Below are 23,358 nucleotides of genomic sequence, written 5' to 3' on the forward strand. Positions count from 1 at the left end.
TGATATTACAATTTGTACTCCTGCGGGCCCGACGTTTTCATCCGAGTGGATAAGGCTCGGGTTGGCACCTCGCGGGCTCGTCTTCTTTTGCAGGCGGCTTGAGTGAGAAGATGTGGGAGAGGACTGTTGTGACATTAGCCCCAGGAGGGTGGTGGTGGTGGGGGGAGGTTGTACTATGGAGAATGAAGGGATGGGGGTCTTTTTTGAAGCAGCAGTCTGTCTGATACGCAATGCAAATGGGGACTGGCTGATGGAAAAAGACAAGCTGGACTGGGAGAAACTGGGACAGAAAAGCAGAATTATAAGAATGAGATAAATAAGAACTACGTGCGAAGGGGGTTGGGAAGATAAAAACAAGGGCAGATGGGTTATGACTCAAAGCCGACCAACAAATGACGGAAACTGAACGAATATACTTTTTTTTGTGTGGGTCTTAAAGGACAACCGTCGCATCCGGATAAGTTGTGTCCATAATTTGTAAAATCACTTGAAATGACTTCTACTGAGCGTATAGACTCCACGGCATATAGCTATATTTTACGTTTTAAGACTCACACTGAATATTCAGGAAATCTTTTTTTCGAATTGCTGACGATGCCTGACGTGACGTCACGTCTGGAACGCCCCTGACCGAGAAAGCATTACACAATGCATTTTGGGTACTTTGTTTGGTCTGAACACTTCATGTTTATCTGTGTTGATGGCGAAATTGGAAGGAAAACACATAAATAACGTAATGGTGAATCGTTGTGTGTTGCACCAAGACTACTAGTTGGCACAAATTCCCAGCAGACAAATCAGCCCATTTGCAACGGAGCTTGGGTGCCATCTTTTGCATTTTCCGGGAAGCTACATTGGAGTCCGGACCCCTCAAAATGATCCGGAAGTACTTCTTTAATCGATTGCAAACATGTATGCTTTCCTGTTCAGAACTATTTGAATCATATTCATAACTGGATGAGTAACAAGAAAGCATCTTCTCTGAATCTGAAGCCATTGTTTTAATTCTCGAGCAAGGCAAGGCATCTTGGTGCGACGTCACGAACAAGGGGGCGGGACCTTCTAAAACTTGCCATCCCGAGGTCATTTTGAAGTAGTTTTGGGGCACTTTAACTCATTTTTATTGGTGTTTTGCATTTGACTAAAAATATCAGCCGGGGTGTTTTGGGTATTTTAGATGCTATAAAACGTTTTTCTGATGTCAGTTAGGAAACAAAAATATGGTGTCGGTTGTCCTTTAAGTATGATAATCCTTTGTCTCAACTAACATGCAGCTCTCGCTAGATCGGACTCATACAAGGCGGAAAATGTTTGACTCAACACAAGAGTCCAGGATGGTGTACAGACTGAGAATATTGCATAGTATACAGATGCTCCTCAACTTACGAACGAGAGCGGTTGTTCAGAAGGTGAATTTGTTCGTAAGTTGCTCCAGTGCTGTATTTTGTATGGAATGTATGTTTAAGGTTTATATAAGTATGTTTGAGGTTTGTATAAGTAACCTGTATTGGTTTGTACTGAAAAATAAACATTTCATAAAATATATGCTGGGTCAAGATATGTACATGTCCAACTGGAGAGAATACAGTGATACCTGTCACGGTTTGCGAGGTGGTGATTGTGGTTGTGGATACCAAAAAAGCAGGCAGGAAGGAGCAGCAGGATGTATTTGACCCATAATAGCAAGTACTCTACTCGATAACAAACCACGTCTGCACTCAAAGGAAGGGAGTGTGGAAAAGTAGTCCGCAAGCCACTGTGGCGCTGTGTGGTTTGGTTTGTCTGCCAAAAAGTAGTTCGTTAGCCAAGACTATATGCTTGCAAATTTAATGTTCGTGAGGCAAAAGGTTCGTGAGCTAAAGCGTTCGTAAGTCGAGGTATCACTGTACTACATATGTGACGACAAAAATGTTCATATGTACCGTTGTTCGTAACTTGAATGTTCGCAAGTAAGGGAGCTTCTGTATACAGCCCACACACAAAGCATTTGTTCTGCTTCACTTGACCCTGGTTTTGTTTACAGCCTCATTTACAAAATCTGCCATTAAAATGTTATCAAAAAACATCCGCGACAAAAACAGTCCGATTAAATCACTTACTACACGCAGCAAAGTGTCATTTTAAATGTTCAAAAAGGAAAGGGAACGCGTTTCAAGAGGCTGATTATTTTAATAGCATCTGATCAAATTTTTAACCACTAAGAGTACCGTATTTTCCGGTGTGTAAGGCGCACCCAAAAGCCTTGATTTTCCTCAAAAGATGACCCTGCGCCTCATGCGCAGGTGCGCCTTATGCACAGGGGCGCCTTGTATACGTTGTTAAAGTGCTATATAAACCAGTATGTATTGCATTGTAGTTTGGACAAACACCCTCATTTCAAGCTCATATAACTCCAGACTCATTTAATTTAGGAATTTTTATGATGAAAGAAGAGAGTCTTAAGGTTTCTGTTGGTTAAAATTCATTTATCTTCATCTGGTTCGGAGTTCGTCGAGTTTCTTGATGAAATGCCAGTTGAGTCGATAGTTGGCACACAGCAAAAACTACTTTATTCAGTAACAATCGAGAGAAACATCTCTAGTTGGAGCTGGACAAAAGAAGAACCACCACCTGCCTCTTCAGGCTTAGTTTAAAAGAATACCGCGACAGTCTGTTAACTAATCAGTTGTGGACAAGTCGATCTTCCGTCCAATCGGCTACAAACAACTCCGTGTTGGGAGGACCTCAGTCTGAAATTTAGAGTTGTTGCCTCTTGCAACAACTATTGAATGAATAAGCTTGATAATGCTATGTAAACTAAATTAAACATGCAATAATCATAATATGTACTAAGCTAAACATGAAATAACATAATATGTTTACTAATTTAAGCATGAAATAACGTAATATGTTTACTAATGTGCATAAGCACTCTATCATTTTCGCTGTCTTGAATGTTTTTGTAGACCTAAAACTCAATATTCTGTGGGTTCTGGAATTCGAGTGACAATGACAAAAAACCTGGCACTGGAGTGGACATATTTTTGCGCATCATCTGGCAGTGAATGAGTTAAAACACCCGGAATCTCAAAGACCCACAATGCCTTCGAGTTGTTCAGGGTGCCTAATTCTATTTCTTTGTCTTTTAAAGTGGCCTCCTTGCGTGTGTAATTCATTTTTAGTACTCCGAGTGTGACTTGCTACAGGCTAGCGTGTCTTATTACACGAGCGAAATGTATGGCCGTGATTCAGACTCCCTGGAGCCTCCACAGCGCATAAAGGTTGTGTGTGTGTGTGTGTGTGGGGGGGGGGGGGGGGGGGGAGGCTATCACCTCTCCAATCTCAATCCGTTGGGACCAAATGGCAAAGTGGAAATGGGCCGTGACAATAAAACACATCGGCACTGCAGCGGGGTCACCGCAAAGGTTGAGCCCGTCGCGGGGATGATGTTAGCCGAGTTGAAAGGTCATGGGGGCTAAGCGACAGCGGCTCCATGAAAAGCATATGGATATATCCATCAACGGCTTGCCACCCGGTCACTCAGGTTGCACATTAAACAGGACGTTTCCGTCATCGGGCTGGCTTTTGTGGTGTCGCGTTTGTTGCCTTAGTATTGTTCTCAAGACAACCAATAGAAGGGATGTGAATGAATGTTAATGAGGAATTGCAAAAGAGTGGGAAGTCTGTCCTAAGGGCCATTACCAGACCAAATCACAGAACATTATTATTATTATTATTATTATTATTATTATTATTATTATTATTATTATTATTATTATTATTATTGTTGCTCATTGCTAGTGAGCTGGTTCGATACACGAAACAATATGTGTGTGTTTTGACGAGGCTCAAAATGCAAATCTGGCAATTTGGAAATTGCATTTTACGACATTGTGATGCCAATTTGCATCTGATTCATTGTTCTACTTACTATACTGTCCACTCACAGGCTCGTCATTTCAATAGCCGAGGAAATCGATTTACGAGCTTGGTCACTGAATAAATTATACGCTTAAATCAAGATACCACTATGTTGCACAATCGTGTTGTAAATCCTGTTTTAATTGGTTGCTTGGCAACATACTCTATCCAAACAAACAAAATATAACGAACAAAAGCTAGTGAAGGGAAACAGCAAAATGACTCTTCTTTTTGACTATACCTGCGGTGGCCTCAGCACATCGCAGCCATTGAGCGGAATTGATTTTTGGAATTGGGGGTGGGAACGTGGCATGGCAGCACAATGAAGCCTAGCGAGACCACCGCTAACCCGCTAACATGTAGCGAGCGTACTAATGCGCTCCCCTTCCGCCCCTCTTGTAGATTTCTCAACATTTTTCCGGCGTTCCCGGCTGCCACGAGCGCAGCAATATTATACAGTCATTCAAATTTAATGCATTCTGGGCACTGTAGGCTTTGAGAAGATGTCCTTAGCACTTGCGGCTGTTCCTCTCCAAGGCGCCCGTTCAAGAATATAAAGTGCTTGCACGCCATAAAAATGGGCCGGTCGACTGTCTTACATGTGGAGAAGTATCATGAAATGTGGAGCTCATGGGAAAGTCTGTCAAATGGACGCTCACGAATTAAGCTAACCATGTTGCGCGTTCAAGCTAACACGTGATAGCACTCCAGAGTGTACTCCGAACGTAACATACGAGTAAAGGTGGATTGGGCTGTTTCATTTAGAGTTTGTCTGACGTGGATTATGTTTGGCAACTGATGATATTTGTCGGTTTGAAACTCTGATAAACAATTAACTCATTAACTGCCATTCACAAATTTATTCGGGAATTGAAATTATGACCTAGAACGCCATTCCCGAATTTGTTCAGGTTTTTTTTTTTTTTTTTTTTTGGGTGCCGAAAAAGTGCTGGCCATGGCCTCTGGCAATGTTTTTTCAATTGCATAAGGGGACGGCATTGCCCTTTTTTCCATGTTAATGCTTTGTTCCAGATTCAGCTGTTGTTAAAACGCGATATTGGATTGGATATACACCGTTATATAAGTATAGCATTGTATTTGGGAAAGCCGCCCTCATTTCAAGCTCATATAACTCCAGACCCATATCATTTATAATTAATCCATAGATAATTAGATGCATATAATTAAGAAATTATTTCTGATGAAAGAAGAAAGTCTGCTTTTTTGTGTTTGAATGCCGACGAAGTGCTGGCCAGGCGTCTGGCGATGTTTTCCCTTCCACATTTCACTTTTTTTTCAAGTTAGCGCTTTGTTCCAGATTCAGCTGTTGTTAAAGCGCTATATAAACCAATATGTATGTATTACATTGTATTTTGGACAACCACCGTTATTTCAAGCTCATATAACTCCAGATCCATATCATTTAGGAATTAACTATTTTTTTCTGCATTGAATGTTTATGTAGCCCTAAAAGTCAATATTCTGTGGGTCCTGGAATTGCAGTGACAATGACAAAAACCCTGGCACTGGACTGGACACATTTTTTGCACATCATCTGGCAGTGAATGGGCGGAAAAATTAAACCATGTCATTTTTTGGGCCCATTAATGGTCCCAAACATGAAGATATAAAATAAAGGAAATCAAAGAATATTCGACATTTGTTGAATAAATCCTAAATTGTCCTTGTGTGTGATCATGGGTCTGAATGGGTGTTCATCTCTGTGCCCCGGGATTGTCTGTCAATGTCACACTCACACAGACAGACATACATGAAGACAGACAGACAGCCAGACAGACAGGCATCGTATTTCACCTCAAACATGCCGCGTACGTCAGTGGGAAAATGGCAAAAAGCCTTCTAGACATCGCGGATGCCGAGGTTAGGCGAAATGTTGCCGTTCGGGGGTGTGCAAATTGGCATGATTGAACATATCAAGTAGGACCTCCACCCAAGGAGGAAAGGCCTCCGAGAGGGTCATTATCAGATGATCCGCTGGAGTTTGAGAGGCGGGCTGCTAATAAAGGAGGGCATTTGTCCAAATATGAAATGGTGTCCATCTCCCTGCTGCTCTCTATCTTTCTGTCCTTTCATCACTGCTCTCCATCTCCCGTGTGACGTCTTACTAATGGGAGGAACGTGACTCCAGTGCGGTCGGAGGAAAATAAGGGTTGCGCTAAGGAGTGGGTATTGTTCTGGGGCCGTTGTAGGTGGGCAATGGGAACATGGCAAACAATTGCAGTCCAATGGAAGTTGCAGGATTATTATTAGTTTCTTTTTTTTATTCCGGGGACGGAGGGCTGTGAATAGGACAGAACAGGAAACCGACAACAGGAAAAGCATGTCCTCATGGAGGGAGAGCTCACCAAAGAACATTGCAAGTTGTAGAAAGAACACGATGATGATTTGGAAACTAACCGGGGGAGCTGAGGTCAAGACGAACTGACTTAACAACCACTTCCCATCCAGCAAAGCTTGGGATATAAATAAGATTTCTTGGGTTGTATGTGGCCATTTTTTCAGATAATATATTTGGAAAACCTTTTCTATTCATTGAAGGTGGGCCTTATACTCCGGTGTACCTTATATAGGTAACATCCAAGTTACGACCGGCGCGATTTACGACCACCCGTACTTACAACCACGACCGCCAGACCCCTTATTTTTAATTCTATGCCTGGCACCGCAACGCGCAAGCAGCCGGCAACTCATACTACAATTTTGGCCATCCAGCATGTCACACTCGCACAGCAATCTACTGCGTGACTACACTCAATACATCTGTGTAAGCTCTCAGTCGTACAGGAGTGGTCCATCGATGACAAGGTTTCTTCAGCCGTCATCTGTACAAATTTGTACAGGTGACGGCTGAAGAAACCTTCTCATCGATACACTCAATACAGTAGTTACACAGTGCAGATACCATCTCGGCAACATCTCCTGTAGTACTGTACAGTGCTTTTTTCTGTTGGCGTCCGCCTGAGTCCGAGCGTGTGTGTCGGGCGACCTCTTCTGGCCGTTAGCAGGGAGAGTGATTTTTCAACAGCTGTTTTCTGTAACCCACTATATAAAATCTAAATATAAAACATAAATCGATGATATGAAATATAAAATGCTAAAAATGACACTAAAAGGTAAGTATAACATTTATAAATGAACTGTACAGTAAAAAGTTTTGTATCCATTACAGATACAGTTATAAAGTAATAAAAATCGATAGTACGAAATATAAAATGATAAAAATGACACTAAAAGTTATAAAATTTATAAATGAACTGTAAACAGTTTGGTATATAATAGTATTCAATGGAAAATGTTAAAAAAACAACAGATTGACATTGTATACTATCCTGTCGTGATAACTTCACCTCTGCCATTTTGAATGGATTTCGACTTACGACCATTTGACTTACGACCGTTTCATCGGAACAGAACCCGGTCGTAACTCAGATGTTACTTATATTTGGAAAAAGTTTGAAAATGCACAATTCATTGGGGGTGCAGCTTATACTCTGGTGCGCCTTAGACACCGGAAAATACGATACATCCATATGGTGTGAAGAGTCTGAATTTCCAGTCTAAATTGCTTTGTTTCCATGCCTTCGTAGATCCGAGTGGATGGGAAACTGGACGCAGGAGTGTTGTACGAGACAGTGACCGTGATTAAGGACCACACCGCTATCCTTCGCGACATGGCCTTCTCACTGGACAAGACCTCGCTCTACATTATGTCCGACAATCAGGTGAGATTAAAAAATAAAAATAAAAAAAAACATCTGGAAAGCATTTTGGAATGAAACCAAAACATTTGACATGCTGAAAAGCGTCTTTAAAGGAGTCAACTTGAGATTTGTGGGATTGAATGTACAAAGAGTCATATTTCATAACTCTGCGGAGGAAATTAAGAAACCCCCCTACAGAGGAAATCACTTGAATATGCCGCAACAATTAAAGCTGTGGCGGGTACCTCCCCTTTAAAATTCATTTACTGTTTCATGAAGGCCTTTTCATCCTGCAGTGATCTAGCTTTTGCCAACTCCTACCAACTTATGATTTCAATTAATTCATTCACTGCCATCCCCAAATGCATTCAGGAATTGAGAATGTGACGTAGAGCTCCATTCCCGAATTAGTTCAGGTTTTGTTTCTTCTTGCGGGAGGAGGGGTGTCGATAAAGCGTTGTTCAGACATCTGGGAATTTATTTTTCCTTCCATGAAGGGGCAGCATTTGCCTTTTGTACAGCTGCCCCCATTTGCATCTCATTGCACTAAATGTGGATCGGTCTGTTTCGTTTAGAGTTTGACTGATTTTTGTCTGCTGCTGACATTTGTCAGTTTAAAATTATGATAAATAATTAACTCATTCACTGCCATTCACGAATTTATCCGGGAATTGAAAATATGACGTAGAGCGTCCGAATTAATTTGGGTTTTGTTTTTTCTTGCTTGGGTACTGAGAAAGCACTGGCCAGACCTCTGGTAATGTTTTCTCTCTTCCACAAGAGGGCATCATTTCCTTTTTTTCCATGTTCCAGCTTCAGCTGTTGTTAAAGCGCCATCTAAACCAATATGTATGTATTGCATTGTATTTTGGACATTCCCCCTCATTTCAAGCTCATATAATTCCAGATCCATATAATTTACGAATTAACTCTTTTTTTCTGATGACAGAAGAGAGTGTAAGATTTTTTACGTTGCATTGAATATTTATTTAGTTCTAAAATTCAATATTCTGTGTGTCCTGGAAGTGACAATAACAAAAACCCTGGCACTGGACTGGACACATTTTGCACATTGTCTGGCAGTGAATGAGTTAACTGACTAAAATATGGCACAAAGAGTCAGAAAAATAGGAATTTATTTACCCAATCCTACAGGCTGTGTTAAATATCACCAACGTTGCAGAAATAAATGTAAAAGATGCAGGCCGCCTGTAGCGGGATGGGCTGCTGTTCTAATTACTTATCCATGCGGATCGACTGAGAGTGCTTGAGTCTTTTGTACGCAACACAAACACACACAGCCAAAAGTAAAACATCATAGCTTTTTTTCTATGCGGCTTGAAACACCCTTTGACTTTCCCTGGATTGGCCCACCATCACACAGCCGTTTGTTGTTGTTGCAGTCGACATTGTATATTCCCCCGCACTCGCCAGAGATAACAGCGAGCAAGCGGCGGTAATCACTTTCCCTCTGCCATCAAGTGATTATTTGGCGGCTAAATGGCAACGTGAAATGGGATTAGGTTCCGTTGTAGCCGTGAAAAGCTTCATGAGCGCTTTGCACTTGCGGGACTGTAGACGGGGGGGATTCGCTAACTTTTTTTTGGTCAAGGCAACCCTTGACCCTGGACGCATTTTTCCAAGTACAGTGATACCTTGGCTTACGAACTTAATTGGTTCCCAGACAGAGTGTGTAAGGCGAAAAGTGTGTAATAATCAGTTCCCAGGTCCCCATAAAACATAATTTTCTACTTTCTAATTTTCTAAGCCTTAAAACTCCACAAAATGTACCTTATTTTACGTATAATAAATGTGCTATTGTAATATAATTAAAGAAACAAACTGAACTGTATAATAAAGTCATTTTATTTACCTTTGTGATGGTCATTGATGGCTTGATGGAATGGAGTGGTCAGTTTCATCAGCATTAAACACTGGATGAGGAACGTAGCATTCTTTCACCATCTTGAGGAATGATCCCTTGTAGGTGCTTTCTCTGCGATAATTTTACCTTGTTCCTCAGATGGCTTATGCGGGTTATTTGTGGAGCCTGATTTGTGGGAATTTTAACCTTGCAGTCTACACTCTGCCTTTGAACTACCAAAGTTGAAACGAGTCCAAATTTCGCTGTTTTCTATCCATTGTGTCACTCTCTCTCTGTCGTCTGCCTGTCTCTTTAATATTTAAACCACCTAACCTCGCTGCTGTGTTCTTGACCAATCACGTGGCTTTAACCGATGACTGGGGGCGGGGAATAGAGGACCAAAACAAGCCTGCTGCCATTTTCTTGTGAGGAGAACGTGCTTGCGTCACGAACGACACATCACTCATTGTAGCAGCTCCGTGTGTATTCCAAAAAATAGTTCGTATGCAAAGGTAAAATGTTCATAAATTTAACGTTCGTGAGCCGAAAAGTTCATAAGCCAAGGGGTTCGTAAACCGAAGTATCACTGTAATCCAAATGTCAATCAAATGTAACTGTAGTGCCGTGGAAATTGTTTTTTTAAACATTGTGCCTTTTATGACCAGTTTAATAGAGAGAACATGAACCAGATTCAATTCGACTCAATTCAATATTCATCCAATGCCTTGAGCTGACCTGCACTGCCTCTAATAACAACATGACTGCAGAAATACGATATATTTTTTGACTTTTTTGAATGTTGTAATGTCAAAGATGTTCACTCGTACACTGTGAACAAAGGCCCGAACACAGGAAGATTGCCTTTTACTGCCAGCAGGGGACGTAGCTATTCATGACCGACGTCCATCCTCTGCAACCCTCTGCCAAGCTATTTATTGAGGGTATCTGCAAATGTAAGTGATACATTTGTAAAACATAGTTTTCTTGATTTGAATATCACACCCTTGGATGTCCCAAGCGCCAACATCCATAAAACAACAGATCTTAGACATTTTAATGGGTTGTCTTTCCATGAACCGATAGATTTGTAACCTGGTTAATGATTTCTTCCTGTGAAGGAGTTTACCAAGTCCGAAATTATGTCCAAGGCCAGATCTCCTAAATGCAGATGACAGTTTAACAGCCTTTGTCTGTTCACGTCAGATTGACCCCAGATTGCCTGTGCATCCATTGTCTTGTAATCACACATGTTCAACCAACTAAGCATGAAACTTTGAAATAACTTATATTCTGCCTATTCTCTATCATATAGTTAGCAAGGGTGGGTGACTGAATACGATTTATTTTGGGGGCCATTCCACTCTTATACTGATAATAACCCATGACTAGCAGTCGAGACTATTTAAAAAAAAAAGCGCCGCCTTGAACCATGATCCCAGATTAAGAACAGGTGAATCGTTGAGTGTCCTACCCCTTTTTGCAAGCATGGAGCTTTTGCATGCAAGAGTGAGGCTGTTGATGCCGATCTTCTAAAACAAATGGAGGCAGCTCTTCCTTCAGTGAGATAGACTGGAAGAGACAAGACATCATTTATTGATGAGCGTCGGTCGTTCAAGGAGAGACGCCGGACGACTTCCTTGGAGGAGACAGCCACGCAGCACCAACAGTGACATACAACAAGGCGGAAACTAGATACCTCCTCTTTCAATATTGCAACAAATGTGCATCCCTCAGCAGTTCAGTCAACTGCAGACTTTGTGTCTTTTGGAAATGTTCTGTTGAACACGGAGCCCAAAATGAAACCCCAATTCCAAACCCTACTTTGCAACCCTAACTTTGAACAATTTACTGTCACGATTTCCAAGGTGGCGGCGGTGGTGGACCCCCAAAAAGCAGGCAGGATCAGGGTGTGTTTGAAAAATGGTATTAAATAGTGTCAAAAAACAAAGTCATCAAAACAGAAACGTCCAAAGTAGCAAACAAAACCATTAGTAAAACATGACAAGATGAAACAACCCTGACAGGGTGAAACAAACAATGACCCGACCCCGAATTGTTGTGCCGGGAGTCCTTTTAACTGCCACTGATTAAAACCAGTAACACCTCTGCAGCTGCAGGCGAGGCCCGACAGTGCCACCTGTTGGTCGTTAACCGAAACGTGACATTTCCCTGTCCTAAAACTCGATCATAAATGGGTCCCTCAACTTCAAACCCTAATCCTGAACCCTAACTGTGACTTTGAAATTCGAACCACAAATCAGACCCTGACTTGAAACCCCTTCTTGGAAACCTTCATCTTTACTAGATACCCTCGCTTTAAAATTCGAACCACAATTAGTACTCCTATTTTGAAATATTAGCCCTGTCTTGAAACGCTACCCATTATTTAATCAAAATGAGAAAGCCTTTAATAGTCCCACAATGGGGACATTTGCCAAAAAGGTTTAAAACATTATTTTTAAACCTTACCTTGGCTTGGAACACTAACTGTATGTTCAAAGTGTCAATTAAAATCCTAACCCTGGCTTTAAATTTGTAACACTACCCACCATCTTATCCCTAAATATGACACCCAAACTACTGTTATGGACACAATGCCCTTTTGTGACACCTCATTAGGAAACCCTAATCCTGGTTGGAAACACCCATCTTAAAATCTGGTTTGATAGCGTACCTTTGATTTCAAACCTTAATTTGAAAACCTACGCCTCATATGACACCCTAACTCTTGTTTAACTCATTCACTGCCAGACGTGCAAAAATGTGTCCACTCCAGTGCCAGGGTTTTTGTCATTGTCACTCGAATTCCTGGACTCACATAATATTGAGTTTTAGGACTACATAAACATTTGATGCAGTGTAAGAAACGTTAGACTCTCTTCTTTCATCAGAAAAGAGTTAATTCCAAAGTTATATGGGTCTGGAGTTATATGAGCTTGAAATAAGGGTGGCTGTACAAAATACAATACATAGATATTGATGTATATCCAAATCGAGCAGACATTTAAACAGCTTTTTCCCCCAAGCTATTAACCTCTCGAAGCAGTAACGCAAATAGAACTGTATAGTGCCTCCATTTTTCTAAATTTTTTTGATGATACTACTGCAGCGTGTTCTACCGGAGACAAATTCCTTGTGTGTTTCACATAGTTGGCAATAAAGATGATTCTGATTCTAATACTGACATATTACATAAACATTCAATAACTCATAACTTTGCTGCTGTGAAATGTAAATTTCTGCACTGCGAGACTAATAAAGGCAAATCCAATCCAGCGTAAAGAAAACTTAGACTTTCTCCTTTCATCATAAAAAAAGGTTAATTCCTAAGTTATATGGGTCTGGAGTTATATGAGCTTGAAATGAGGGCGGCTGTCCAAAATACAATGCAATGCATACATATTGGTTGATATAGCGCTTTCACAACAGCTGAAGCTGGAACAAAGCGCTAACATGGAAAAAAGGGAAATACTGCCCCCTTGTGAAAGAGGAAAAAAAACATTGCCATATGTCTGGCCAGCGTTTTATCGCGCCTTACAGTGACGTGCGGTGAGGTTCATTGCTGGTGAGGCACTGACGTCATCAATGACGTCACCGCTCGTCTCTACTTAGTATTTGAACGGTAAATGTGAAAAACGGTGAAGTTAAATGGAAAAGAACTTTAAAGTACAAATCACTAAATACATCTAACTGTTTAATTTATTTTTTCATTTGATATTTCCATGACAGCTTTCCATGATGACAGGTGAGGCACTGCCTCACCTGCCTCCACTGACTGCACGTCACTGGCGCCTTACCAAGAAAAACCAAAACCCGAACACATTTGGGAATGGCCATCTACGTCATATTTTCAATTCCCGAATAAATTGCAGTGAATGAGTTAAAGTAACCCAGCTTTGAAACCACAAATCAAAATCCAAGTCCAGTTTTGTAACCCCACTTTGAAACCCTAATCCTGGTATAAACCCTAATTTTAAAACCTCTTGTCTGAAAACCCGAGCTCATCTTTTTCCCCGTCAGACTCTCCCACCGCTTGCTGTCAGAATCCCCAAAGAGAAGTCCTCACTCCTTGAATTCCCCCCCCCCCACACACACACATTTTCCAGCAGAGATGAGAGCTCTCTGGGATCCCTGCGAGCCAAACAATGCAGATGTGGAATCAGGACGGAATCGCAAGCAGATTTGGCTGAGCTCAGCCAACCTGCGAAGAATAACAATGCGCTCACCCGTCTTCAATTGAAGGTTCACATGGCGAGGACATTCAGTACCTGAGCATTGACGGCCACAAACAAAAAAAATCTCGAGATGATTCTTGCTATCCTGACAGTGGTTCATCTTATCGCTGCATGCTTCCAGTTTGATCACTTCAGTAGACCAAAAAAAGCTTACGATAACCTCAGCGGGTGTTAGCCGGCATTCTGTGAAATGGCGGCTGAATCTTTAAAGGACAACTGACACCATTTTTTTGTTTCCTAACTGACATCAGAAAAACGTTTCATAGATTCTAAAATACCCAAAACACACAGGCTGACATTTTTAGTCAAATGCAAAACACCAATAAAAATGACTGAAAGTGTCCCAAAACTACTTCAAAATGACCCCGGAAATGGCGAGTTTCTGAAGGTCCCGCCCCCTTGTTCGAAACGTCACGCCAGGACGTCTTGCTTTGCTCTAGAATCAAAACAATGGCTTCAGATTCGGATTTCGGAAGATTTCTTGTTACTCATCCAGTTATGAATATCATTCAAATAGTTCTGAAGAGGAAAGTATAAATGTTTGCAATCGATTAAAGAAGTACTTGCGTATCAATTCGAGACGTCATGACTGAAATGTAGCGACCCAGAAAATGCACAAAATGGCGTCCAAGCTCCGTTGGAAATGGGCTGATTTGTCTGCTGGGAATTTGTGTCAACTAGTTTCAAATAGTAGTCTTGGTGCAACACACAACGATTCACCATCACACTATGTATGTGTTTTCCTTCTAATTTTGCCATCAACACAAAGTTTTCAGACCAAACAAAGTATCCAAAATGAATTGTGTGTCGCTTCCTTGGTCAGGGGCACTCCAGACGTGACGTCACGTCAGGCATCGTCATCAACTTGAAAACAAGACTTCCTGAATATTCAGCGTGAGTCTTAAAACGTAAAATATAGCTATATGCGGTGGAATCTTCGTAAAATACGCTCAGTCGAAGTCATTTGAAGGAATTTTACAAATTATGGACACAACTTGTCGGGAGGCGGCGGTTGTCCTTTAAATATTACAGAAAGCGGTGGGGGTTTCAGGACAATCTGCCATATCTTTTTTTTTTTTGGGGGGGGGGGGGGGCACAAAAGAAAATCACAGAGTCCAGTGAAAATCTCAACCAAATTTCAAACTTTAAAAAGTAATGAATAATAAATAATGTTGAGATATTTACACACATTTTGTTTTGTCACCAAACTCATTTTATTACTGAAATGATAGTCGAACATTCCCTAGTGCACTGGTGTGAAAGTCAAGGCCTGGGGGCCAAATCCGGACCGCCACATCATTTTTTTCCGACCCGCGAAAGCAAATCAAACTTGGGAAATTCTATGAAGTTTGCTAAAATCCTAACAATATTTCAATATTTTTGGATGTAAACCACAAAAACAGTCATTATTCTTGACTTCGGATTTGGGAACTAGTTATTCATTCAATTTATGGTGCGCTCTAGATGTAATATGTGGAGGAGATTAAACATTCTAATGGCTTCCCCAAATTCATAACGGCCCTCGAGAGGAAACCATAACTACAATGTGGCGTGCGGCAAAAAAAATAATTTAACACCCCTGCCCTCGTTCGTGCCTTTTACTATCTTTGTGACTGCTTTATTTCCTGTATATGATAGGCGTTCATGTTAAGTGCTTTATTAAAGCTTCAGCTGTTGCTAAAGCGCCATATAAATCAATATGGATTGTATTGTGTGATCTTAGACTACTGATTTCAAAACTACTGTACGTACACATTTGTTGTTTATGTATAATTATATGGTAGAGTGTTGAAGCGTTGATATGGTTTCAATGTCACAATGGCTCTCAGAGGAACTGGAACAACAAATTGGCCTGCGACAAAAAAGGTTTAATAGGTTTAACTCATTCACTGCCTTTTACAAATTAATTCGGGAATTGAAAATATGACGTAAAGCGCCATTCCAGAATTTGTTCATTTTTTTTTTCTTGTTTGGGTGCCGATAAAGCGCTGGCCATTGCCTCTGGCAGTATTTTTCCCTTCCACAAGGGGGCAGCATCTCCCTGTTTATATATCCCTCATGGACAGAGGTGGCGGTGCCAGACTTCTGCTTTGATTGATCCCCTATATATTGGGGCAGAGCTACCAGCACAAATGTATATCACTGACAAAGCTTTTCAGATGAGGAGCGAAATGTCCGAAGAAAGAAGTACAGATGTTGACTGAAGAAACCTTTTTATGGAAACCCCCCCTTAATTGCAACAATCATCCATGAAGGTCTGATTAGAATCAAGTTTTCAAGGGGCAGGGACATCCAAAATCAAAACGGCAGACAAGGACATGGTTTTATTTGCAGAAAGATTTGGAACGAATAAATGCTTGACGTGGGGATGCTCCGATATCCATCTCTCATTTTGTCAAGCGGATTTTTATTGTTGCTTGATTTTCGCTCTGCCAATTGAGATCGTACACAAGTTGGCAGAGAGGCTACATCATAAAGACAGATGAAAAGCAATTTTATAAATGTGTTACATTATTCAACCCTGAAAGCATAATCTGTGGTCTATCACATTGTGCTTACAATTCCAAATGCTTCAGGTGGGTCAAAATGAGATTTCCCAGGGGGGGCACAATGAACATTTTCACTTTTGTACTCATTGAATGATTACTGTCATCTTCCATAGAAATACTTTTTTACAGTCAGTCATTGGCAAGGTCGCGTTGAAGAAAGAAAGAGCTCCCTCGCTTTGGGTTACAAAACACTGTGGCTTCTGTTGAAGTGATTGGGGATTTTTTTTGAGGGGGTGGGGGTGGTTTCCGTGGTTACAGGATAAAATAATAGAAGGCCATGACTTCCAACCATCAAAGACTGTAGCAGCATCATCTGTCCTTTGTCCTTCTTTTCATCATTTTGTTCTGTGAATGCTGGCTATGATTTTAATCAATTTTCTTTTGGCTATGCTGCGCAACCTTAAAGGACAACTGACGCCTCCGGACAAGTTGTGTCCATGATTTGTAAAATCACTTCAAATGACTTCTACTGAGCGCATTTCACAAAGATTCCACCACATATAGCTATATTTTATGTTTTAAGATTTGCGCTGTATATTCAGGAAGTCTTGTTTTTGAGTTGGTGACGATACCTACCGTGACGTCATGGTTGTCCTATAAAGTGGAAATATTCAGATAAAAAAAATCTACTTTTCAATGGCTTCTCAAAAAAAAATGTTACGCCTCTGCAGTGACTGCACGTCCGTCATGTGTGAAAAATATTGTCTTGGATACAAATAAAAATGTGACTATGATACAATTATGAACATAAAATGAGAAATAAAGTTCTGAAAAAAAACAGCACAACGGGTAATCACCAAAAAGTATGACTATTGTCTGTGCAGCTGTTTGGACCGAAAAACGGATGAATCATAGTACTTGTTAATTGATTCCCAGCTCATCATCTGTTTTAATTGTCTGTTTTTATTTTACGTGACTTATCTTTGACAATCAACAAACGAATCCGCAACCGCATTGACCTCTTTGGATTAGACCCAAGGACAAATACAGTAAACTTCATTTGACAGGTTTTATTTCCTCCCCATCTTTCTGATTTTAGGTGTCCCAGGTTCCCGTGGAAGCCTGCGAGCAATATGGAACGTGTACAGAGTGCCTAAACTCCGGAGACCCTCACTGCGGTTGGTGTGTCCTGTACAACACGTGAGTCGGCATGCGCATAAATACACATTCACGCCATGTCTAAAGGATTAAGTGCGTCGCAAACAGCTCGTGGGATGTTATAAATAAGAGGAAGCATGTGATTTGGCCAATTTCAGGGCGAGAAGTTTATTTTAGCAGAGTCAATGACGGAAAGGAAGGGATTGTCTCCCATAGCCGCATAACCCTTGAGCACGGCCAACAATTGCTTGTTACCCACCCTGCACAGCTCGTAAACAACCAATCCAAGAGACCTGACCAGTCTTGCCCCTAAACTATAGGTCACTAGTCCCTGCCCTACTTAGACCAAAGTCTTTTCCCTATCCAAAACCACGACAACATAGTGTTAGCTGTAGTCCTTGATTGGTTCCAGTCCTCATGCTAGACCAGGGGTGGGCAAACTTTTTGACTCGCGGGCCGCATTGGGTTCTAAAATTTGACAGAGGGGCCGGGCCAGGAGCATTTGGAGGGAGTGTTTGGGCCGGAAATACTCCGAACAAGTTATGTCCATAATTTATAAAATCACTTCAAATGACTTCGACTGAGCGTATTTTACAAAGATTCCACAGCATATAGCTATAGTTTACGTTTTAAGACTTGCGCTGAATATATGAAGTCTTGTTTTCGAGTTGATGACGATCCCCATGTGACGTCACGTTTGGACCGCCCTGACCGAGAAAGCGACATACAATGCATTTTGGGTACTTTGTTTAGTCTGAAAACTTCGTGTTAATCCGTGTTGATGGCGAAATTAGAAGGAAAACACATAAATAACGCCATGGTGAATCGTTGTGTGTTGCACCAAGACAACTATTTGATATTCGCTGACACAAATTCCCAGCTGACAAATCAGCCCATTTCCAACGGAGCTTGGGCGCAATCTTCTGCTTTTTCTGGGTGCTACATTGCTGTCATTGACGGCTCGAATTGATATGGGAGGACTCCTAGAATCAATTGCAAACATTTATGCTTTCCTCTTCAGAAGAACAAGAACAAGAAAACATCTTCTCCGAATCTGAAGCCATTGTTTTGATTCTCGAGCAACCTTCTGAAACTGGCCATTTCCGGATTCATTTTGAAGTCATTTTTATTGGTGTTTTTCATTTAACTAAAAATATCAGCCTGCCTGATTTGGGTATTTTAGATGCTATAAAACGTTTTTCTGATGTCAGTGGGAAACAAAAACAAAAAATGGTGCCGGTTGTCCTTTAAATGTAGTATGTACAAACCTCATAGCACAGTAAAAACACTACAACCCAATTTATTAACTGTCTTTCAAATGTGAAAAATATCCCTGATCAGTTAATAAATTTTTCTCAAGGAATATGCAAGATATGGCATTTACAAACTATTTCGCAGATACTTGGAGGAGGAAATGGAAATAGATTAAAATAACATATGCACTGTGATTTATCAAGATTGCGTCTGTTTTTAAGTTTCCATCGAAGGGGCAAAGAAATCAACATTTATTGAAAAATGGAATCACTTTCAACATTCAAAACATATTATTACACAACGAAATATTCAAGCTCAATAATACCTACTTGTGTTAAATTCCGCCAAATCATAGATGGTTTGTCCTGACCGCGCGCTCAACAAACTCCTCACTGACGCTCTCGCCTTCACGCGCTAACAAAACACGTGTACCGTCGCCGAGCACACAAACATAGACTACCTGCAGTTGAAATTTGCATACTCGGCTCGGCAGCCAATCAGAAGCCTGCTTCTTTCTTCCGGACTTTCGCAAGCGTTACAAAGTCGTGCAATTGCATGTCATTTTCCAAAATAGATGCACAGAACCTCAAACTAGAAGAAAGATTCAAAAGAAGCGAACAACATATGTGACGCTACAAAACGTAAATTTACATTAAACCGTGACTGTAAAGTGTACGTGAGACTTATGAAAGGGGCTTAGTGGCTCGTAGGAATCAATGCAAACGTTGCATTGTGCACCACAATGACAATCGACTACTGTAGCAAAATTTACAGCCATGCGCATTTCGTAAATTAAGCAAGGTAGCATTTGTAGTTGGTGCATTCTTGATTTAAAAAAAACTTTTATACTTTGTGACAATGTTTCTTAATGGGATTGGTCTCATTTTGCTTCAAGTTGGGAAAAATGGGGCAGGCAACTTTTCAGTTATCTGCCCTGTTGTTCGCTAGCTTTTTGTCATGAGTTTTAGACACTGTTTGTACTATAATTTGGGCAAGTTCGGCGGGCCGGATTGAAAAGCCTAACGGGCCGTAGTTTGCCCATACCTGTGCTAGACATTCGTCCCACTCCTCTCCCACATCTCAAAATTTACAGCCATGCGCATTTCGTAAATTAAGCAAGGTAGCATTTGGGAGTTGGTGCATTCTTGCAACTTTTCAGTTAACTTTTATGTTGTTGTGACAGCTTTTTCTTATGAGTTTTAGACACTGTTTGTACTATAATTTGGGAAAAATTCGGCGGGCAACGGATTCAGTTATCTGCCCTGTAATTTGTTCAAGTAGCGGCCCGGATTGAGTTTTAGACGGGCCGTAGTTTGACACTATACCTGTATATTTGGGCAAGTTCGGCGGGCCGGATTGAAAAGCCTAACGGGCCGTAGTTTGCCCTAATCCGAGATTTTTAGACCAAGGACTTGTCTTGACCCGAAACAACAGTCTGAAGTCTTGGACCTTAAATCTTGTCTTGGTCAAAAATATGACTTTTTGTTTTCGCCCCGGACCTAGAAACGAGTCAGTGTTTTATCCTTAGACATTGGACCCCTTATTGACTTATTGCCCAACACAAAGCTAGTCTAAGCCCTAGAATTTCAAACAAGGAAAAACTGGAAATGGATTCAGAACAATTTTTGTCACACATCCGGTTAGGAAGTATGTGGTCATACTATATGTGTCCCTCCCCCAGTCAACGAGATTAAAAATCACAGCCCCCTCCGGCATTCAATTTGCCCATCTCTACCTCACTCCAAGTCCAAGTCCAGGTCTGATCCCAATGCTTGATATTCAAGCCTTCTTCTTAAACCTAGTCCTCGACCTACCCCTTGCGATCACTTTGGGACCAGTCTATGATTTACCAGTCGATCGCTATGGACGTAATGGGCACTCCTACTCTAAACCTTAATCCTAGGACAGGACTTTGCACTAGTTCTTAAACAGTCTTGGCCTCAGGTAAAGCCCAGAACCTAATACTAGATTTAGCTTGTCTGAGACTTTACATATGGCAGAAAATTGTGCATTGTTACCAGGTCTAAGTCTTAGTCCCCACAAAAGTTTATTGTCTAGGACAACTAGCGTTGGTGCAGTGACCAGAGAAATAAGGGTTTGGGGATTAGCAGGTCCGTCACATCAGGACCTCATCATACCCACAGGAACATTTTGGATCCGACAGAGGCAGATTATCTCTCTCATCTTAATGATGTGACCCCCCCAGGTTAGGTTGTATAATACCTCGATCTGGCCCATAGGGGATTGAGGAGATTAAAAGCCTTGTTTTGCAAAACGGCCTGCAATGTTTGAAGCTGACCTGAGCAGTGTGGGTTTAGCTGTGTTTTAGGTGATGTGTGCGTTTCTGTGAGATCTATCTTGATGAAGATTGGCGTCACTTAAATTGCAGCTTTCACTGTTGTCGCATCAACTTGAACGCGAGCTGGACACTATCGTAATAGCACCACGCGAATGCATCACCGTGACATTAGAAAGTTGGACGTCCATGTCGTCAACTATACATTAAGTTTCCGGTCGACGGTTTGAACTGTAATAAAAATAAAAACGGGTCACTATGAGCAATACAATCTAACAGCTATGGAATGTAGGGAAAAAGATGCCCATTTCACGGTAAGATCAGCGCATTGTCATCAAATGTTGAATATAGTTTTGCTTTTTGAATGTTGCTGTGCCGATGACCATTTTGTGTTTGGGAGCCTTTTACTAAGCAACTTCATCTTTATTTAGTTCGTAGAGTTGCTTGTTCTGTAGCCACAAGGGGACATAAGTCTTCTTGTGCCGGTCCCAAGCCCGGATAAATACAGAGGGTTGTGTCAGAAAGGGCATCCGACATAAAAGCTTGGCCAAAACAAACAGGCGGATCAAACTTCTAAAGATGGAGGACACTGATTTGCTGTGGCGACCCCTTGAAGGGTGTTGGGGTAATTCGCTATACGAACATCTTTGAACATCGTTTTGTATCGTTTGTTTACGTTTTGGACTTCCTATACATCATATCCTGTCTTCCTTTACATGATGTCACATCCTATTACGTCACATCCTATTATGTCAGTCTTATAAATGCTCTCCCAGCGGTCTTTCGGGCTTCTTCCTCCTTCCTCTTTTCTTTCTGTCCCTCCTCGGCCGACACCCCACGATGCCCTGCTGTCTACAAGATTAAACTAATTTATTCTGTTCAACACCTGGCTTCCTGCTGCACCCTCGGGATTGAACGACGATAGACCTGTCGCTCTGACGTCTGTGGTCATGAAGTCCTTTGAACGCCTCGTGCTGAACCACCTAAAGAACATCACCGGACCTCTGCTAGATCCTCTTCAGTTTGCCTACCGGGCAAACAGGTCTGTGGAGGATGCAGTCAACATCGGACTGCACCACATCCTCGACCACCTTGACAACACAGGAACCTACGCAAGGATCCTGTTTGTGGACTACAGCTCTGCGTTCAATACCATCATCCCAGAACTCCTCATCCCCAAACTTCTCCAGCTTGGTGTGTCCCCCACGATCTGCCAGTGGACCCTCAGCTTCCTGACAGGACGGACACAACAGGTCAGACTGGGAAATATATCATCCACAACACGAACCACGAGCACTGGAGCCCCGCAGGGATGCGTCCTCTCTCCATTGCTCTTCTCTCTCTACACGAACGACTGCACCTCAACGCACCCAGCTGTCAAATTCATAAAGTTCGCAGACGACACCACGGTCATCGGTCTCATCAAAGACGGCGACGAGTCTGCGTACCGACAACAAGTGGAGCAGCTGGAGCTCTGGTGCAGCCGTCACAACCTGGAGCTGAACACGCTCAAGACAGTTGAGATGATGGTGGACTTCAGGAAACATCCATCACCACAGCTACCCCTCACACTATCCAACTGCCTGGTGTCAACCGTTGAGACCTTCAAGTTCCTGGGAATCACAGTCTCCCAGGACATGAAGTGGGAGGTCAACACCAACTCTATCCTGAAAAAGGCCCAACAGAGAATGTACTTCCTGAGGCTGCTAAAGAAGCATGGCCTGCCACAGGAGGTGCTGCAACATTTCTACACGGCTGTCATTGAATCCATCCTGTGTTCTTCCATCACCGTTTGGTTCGGGGCCGCCACAAAAATGGACAAAATCCGACTTCAACGGACAGTTAGGACGGCGGAAAAAATCATTGGCACCGCCCTACCCACTCTCGAGGACTTGCACACTGCAAGAATCCAAACTAGGGCGCGGAAAATCCTACTGGACCCTCCGCACCCTGCCCACCACCTTTTCCAGCTACTCCCCTCAGGCAGGCGCGACCGATCCATGCGCACCAAATCCAGCAGACATTTAAACAGCTTCTTCCCCCAAGCCATTAACTCTTTGAACTCTTTCAACAGTAGCCAAAATGGAACTGTATAGTGCCACTTAGCAGTTTTTTTGACAACGATACTAGTGCAGCGTGTTCTACCGGAAACAAATTCCTTGTGTGTCCTACATACTTGGCAATAAAGATGATTCTGATTCTGATTTAACCATCCTCTGCTATGAACACCCTGAGCAGCCATGAACCAGGAACGAACGATCACTTTCAACCCATTAAAGGGGAAAAGCCGAAAGGAAAAGAAGAAGACTGTTGTCGCATCAACACTGACCTGACAGGAGAGAGGCCCCTTCATGTCTCATTATATGAATTAATGGTGTCCACTTATCACAAAATTGCTCGGCCACCGTTCCCTCAAGTGAGTTGTGATCCATCATTCGGC

At 41.9% G+C, this 23,358-nt stretch overlaps 1 protein-coding gene across 2 annotated transcripts in view; it reads left to right on the plus strand.

Annotated features, from left to right (window-relative positions):
- LOC148890595 (plexin-A2-like) overlaps window positions 1-23,358 on the plus strand; it is a 103,658-nt gene that overhangs the window by 20,861 nt on the left and 59,439 nt on the right. For both annotated transcript variants that reach the window (XM_089011059.1, XM_089011060.1), the window contains exons 4-5: window positions 7,509-7,643; window positions 17,310-17,410. In XM_089011059.1, the coding sequence (XP_088867185.1) occupies window positions 7,509-7,643; window positions 17,310-17,410 (236 nt within the window). The remainder of the gene's footprint in view (window positions 1-7,508; window positions 7,644-17,309; window positions 17,411-23,358) is intronic.

The sequence above is a fragment of the Hippocampus bargibanti genome, linkage group LG12 (assembly GCF_051943395.1).
Source record: "Hippocampus bargibanti isolate YZ-2025 linkage group LG12, ASM5194339v1, whole genome shotgun sequence".
NCBI classification, from domain to species: Eukaryota; Metazoa; Chordata; class Actinopteri; order Syngnathiformes; family Syngnathidae; genus Hippocampus; species Hippocampus bargibanti.